This window comes from Scaptodrosophila lebanonensis, unplaced genomic scaffold, assembly GCF_003285725.1.
Source record: "Scaptodrosophila lebanonensis strain 11010-0011.00,11010-0021.00 unplaced genomic scaffold, SlebRS2 tig00000089-arrow-pilon, whole genome shotgun sequence".
Taxonomy (NCBI): Eukaryota; Metazoa; Arthropoda; class Insecta; order Diptera; family Drosophilidae; genus Scaptodrosophila; species Scaptodrosophila lebanonensis.
Genome location: NW_022060565.1, coordinates 707,112 through 711,614, shown reverse-complemented (window position 1 = coordinate 711,614; position 4,503 = coordinate 707,112). Strand labels below are relative to the sequence as shown.

At 51.3% G+C, this 4,503-nt stretch overlaps 1 protein-coding gene across 1 annotated transcript; it reads left to right on the top strand.

Annotated features, from left to right (window-relative positions):
- Positions 1–702: 702 nt before the first annotated feature.
- LOC115626921 (mucin-19) lies at positions 703–3,727 on the top strand (the record flags this gene model as incomplete). Its single annotated transcript, XM_030522430.1, has 5 exons — positions 703–1,239; positions 1,288–2,170; positions 2,332–2,481; positions 2,552–3,256; positions 3,501–3,727. Coding segments are annotated over 5 exons (2,502 nt in total), but the record flags the coding sequence as incomplete, so codon positions are not given.
- Positions 3,728–4,503: the final 776 nt, after the last annotated feature.

Here is a 4,503-nt window from a genome sequence, read left to right as displayed (position 1 = left end):
CAGACATCGCCCTCCTTCTCAGATGCTGATGGCGATGCTGTTGTTGATGCTGCCACAAACGTTTCGGGGCGCGTCGCGTGTTTAATTAAATTGTGAAAGGTTTTCCATGCCGCTCGATCAATAATGCCCGCCGTGATTGGACGGACTGCATTAATTGTGCCGCTTTGCGTTTCACGCGATGCTATCTGCTCATTCGAGCGCCTAAATAGATTGAATTATAGTAGATTAGAAAATAATGAATTGGGGCTTGTTTGTTGTCGTTGTGCAATATGCAAGCCACAGATGGACATGGGATTGCCTGAGCCTTGCAATCCAAAATATTTTACGCTGCTCACACCTATCACGATTGAATTTGGTCTCTCATGGTAAACCAAGGCTCTTAAGAAATCATGAACTGTATGTGTTTGAAGTCGAAAAGGAAGGGCGGTAGATTGCGTTCGAATATCTATTCGTCCAAGAACCTAGGTTCTCTTACAAGTAAAAGTACAAGTAGAATTCTAACGACTGCAGATATTCCAAATTTTTCTTACAATACACGTATATTTCAAGCTTCAATTAACGCTCGTATTTCAATCTTTTTTAAAATTTATTTATAGTTGTCTACTGGGGCTTCTGGCTATATTGACTGCCGCGGAGCAAGTGCCTGTCCCTAGCTCCAGCGATAGCCTGACAGATGCTCAGCCCAGCCACGTACTTGTGCCTTTTGAGACCGCACACAAGCATCCGGAGGCTGCCTTCAGTGACTCGGGTTTTCATACGGCACACAAGATTAGCGTACGCGCCACAGATGCTGCCGACTACTCCATGAACCTGCTTCCTACCAAGGAGCGACCTGAGCTGAACCCTGTGCTCAGTGCGCTCATCAACGAAGATGTGATGAAGAGCATTGAGGCCAAGCGGGCCATTGAACGTGAGGAGCTTGAGGCGGTACGACGTGAGATTGAACAGGAGGAGCAGGCATTGGCTTTGCGTTCTTTTACCGAAGCGCCAGTGCCCCAACTAACCACCGCGCCAGCACTGACCAAGAAAAGTGACGATCTGAGCGATGACATTGGCATCAACGTGGGTTTCGTGGATCAGCCAAATATTCTTGAGAGCGCTGGCACCGAAAACAATAAGAAGTCACGCATTGAAATCAAAAAGGGACCCAATGGTCAGGATTATGAGTACGAGTATGTCTACTACTATGAGGAGGATGAGGACGCCGACAGTAAGGCCAAGCCTCAGGACTCCTCAGCTGTTGCCGTAGAGGCACCCGCTGCTCCTGGAGCTGCTGAGGGCACGGAGACGCGCGGCAAGACGCGCTACTCCAACATTGAGCGTAGTACGGCAGCCACACCAAGTGAGAACAGTTTGCAGAGCGGTAAGGCCAAAGGACGCGCATCCAGTGTGAGTGATGCCTCCGCCACTGCCGAAGACATTGAAGCTGAACGTCTGCCCACAAATACACGTTTCCCCAGTCGGGGCAAAAATATCGAGGTGCAACCAACACCCGCCCTGGACTCACTCGAAACTGCCGCTGAACGCAAGAAGATCAGCGTGAAACGGCCAAGCCTTGAGCTGGTCGACAGCCAGACCTTCAATACGGATGAGAAACAGGCAAAGGGCACGCGCAGCGGCGACAATGATCTGAAGCCAGCGATTGCCATTGAGCAGGAGCAGGCGGCGGCTGCAGCGGCTGCCGCAGCTGCCAAGGCAGCTGAGGAGATGGAAATCACAGCCCAGCTTGATGACGAGGCTGAACAGACAACGCCATCCATGGAGAAGGCAGCTCTCGATCTATATGCCATACTGACCAACGAAAATTTCAATAATGAACAGACCACAGCAGCCGAGGGCGACGAGGCCACCACATTGACGCCCGATACGGCTAGCACCGATGACGATGATAGCGTCCTGACCACCTTGCAGCTCGAACTGGAGCAGTCGTCTACAACAAGCACCACAACCACGACAACGACGACGACCACAACAACAGAGGCGCCGACCACAACGACAACCACGACGACTACAGCGGCACCATCGCTATTCGGTGGACGTAGAGCTGGCATCAGCGGTCTGGCTGGTCGCAATCGCTTCAAGTTGCGCGAGGGTGGTCATGGAAATCATGGCGGCACCCCAACGACCAGCACCACAGAGCCACCAGCGGAGCAGCCCAAGACGGGCAGAAGTAAGTTATTGAAGAAGTAGAGCTGAAACTAATAGCAATACCTCACCTAGCATAAACAAGTTTAAAGCTATTCAAATTACATTTGTATATATAGTGTGTATTAGAATTAGAATTACAATAAATAGGTGGCTAAGCGTACGCTTTGACTGATTCCCTTTCAGATCGCTTCTCGCGCCCATCGATAGGGGGTCGCTCTCGTCCAGGTGCACGCACAACCGCCAGCCCTGAAGCAGCACCTGCACCAGCCGAAGAGGAGGTTGTTGCCGCCAAGGAGGTGAAACCCGTCAGCTCTGGGTTTGGACGTGGCAGACGTGAGTGTTGATTTGGTTTTTCCACACTCATCTATGTAAATGACAATGTAATTCCATTTTCGCCCTGCAGCACGCAACCGCTTTAATTTGCGTGGCTCCACCACCACTACTGAAAAGCCCGCCGAAGATTCGGCCGATGGCGCTGTTCAGGAAGAGGCCGTCTCCAGCACCACTGCTCGTTCGTTACGCGGACGTCCTGGCATAGGATTGCGTGGGCGCAGCCGCACCACCACCACTAAGGCACCTGCCCCCGAAGGTACTGAAGATTCGAGCGCAGAGGAGGGCAAGGCACAATCCGCGGCACCAGCTCATCATGCCGATGCTGTGCGTCCATCGCGCTTCAACTTGCATCGTGCCGGAGGCAATCGCCTGCTGCCACGTGGAAAACTAGGACGTGCTGGTGTGACTACCGAATCGGCTAAGGATGCAGAGGATTCGGCAGCGGACAGCAGCCATCACAATGATGTGAAGGGCGAGGCGGGCGAGCATGCCGCCGAAGGCGCTGAGAAGACTGAAGGCGATGCCGCTGCCGGCAGCGCTGCAAACCATGCCGGACCGGTTTCCGGTTACAATCGCTTGAAGAATCGTCCGCGCCTCAATGGACTGCACAAGACTGATGCCACAAAGCCAAAGTCAGCAGCGGCAGTAGCGACTGCGGCGGGCACAGCGCCTTCGCCCTCACCAGTGGCGTCGGTGGCGCCCCGCAAAATTAACCCACTTCTAGCCAAGCGCCGTCTGCATTTGGGCGGAGCAGCGGCGGCTACCTCTACTACAGGTACAGAAACATTCACCTTTCACAAGTCACAACAACTTGCTTTAGAAACTGAAAGAGTCCTTAAAAAATATAATACGAGTGTCCACAAAAGAGCATTCAATGAATGCTGGACCCACTCGTAGGTTCATTTCTTCGTAAAAGTAAAGGTGACGCGTGAAGAGAATGGCAGAAAGTACATTTAGGTTTATTTTTCTGAGTGCACACTCACTAGTTCTCACACTTTACTTTTCTGGGTTCATTTTAGAATCTCCTACTGAGGATGAGAACTCCTCATCAGCCGCATCTGCGGAGCAGCCATCCAAGGAGGAAGCATCTGCCACATCAGCCACATCCGACGAGGCTGGCGACAGTGCTGGCAAGGAGCAGGAGACAACGGAGGCCACAGAGACAACCACGAAGCAGGCACGCGGTCTTGGCCTGCTCGGCCAGCGCAGACGCCTGCCGCTGAGGAAGCCCGGCACCATACTGTAAATAACTGCCCACAGATAGCAGCAGTAGCAGCAGCCACCTCCGCCGCCGACGCCGCCAGTTGCCATCCACCGTCGTCGTCGTCGTCGTCGCCGCTAGTTCCACCCTCCCCCCTCATACTTTGAGCACCTCAAGCCAGTGACTATTTGGCCTACTTCTTGCTAGGCCGTTGAAAACTTTCATAGCGGAAACGCGCGTAGGCGTAGCAGTTGATGAAGTTGATGCGGAAATGAAGTCGCAGCGGAAACGCGAATTGCAGTTGCAGATTAGCCCCCACCTTTTGAGCAAAAATACACGCCCATGTTTACGCCCTTTTTTTTACTATTTTTTGAGGAACGGGCCTTCTTAGACTTCGTTTGTATCAGTGTAGTTTCCTTTGAATTTCATTTTCCTGCACTTTCCCGCTGCAAGTTCGCAAAGTAATTCCGCACCCTGCTGTCTACACAGATTAATAATATGTCCCTTCTCTGCCCCCTACCCCGCCAACTCCCATTCACACAAACACACACACTTCTCAACTCGTATTGTATTGCTCCTGTACTATTTTTTATTTGATTTTAAGTTGGATTATGACTTGCTCTATTTCTTCGACGCGATTAGCTTTTTACCTACAATAATAATTAAAGTATATTAAAATAATATTTAAGCGTTCAGAAGTCACCAAAATGAATGTGAAATCAAACTTGTAGACCGTTGATGAAGCTGATGAGAAATTAAACTAAACTGAATTTCCATTTTGGGCAAGCCAGAAGGCATTCGACGCGTCGATCGTTCGACTA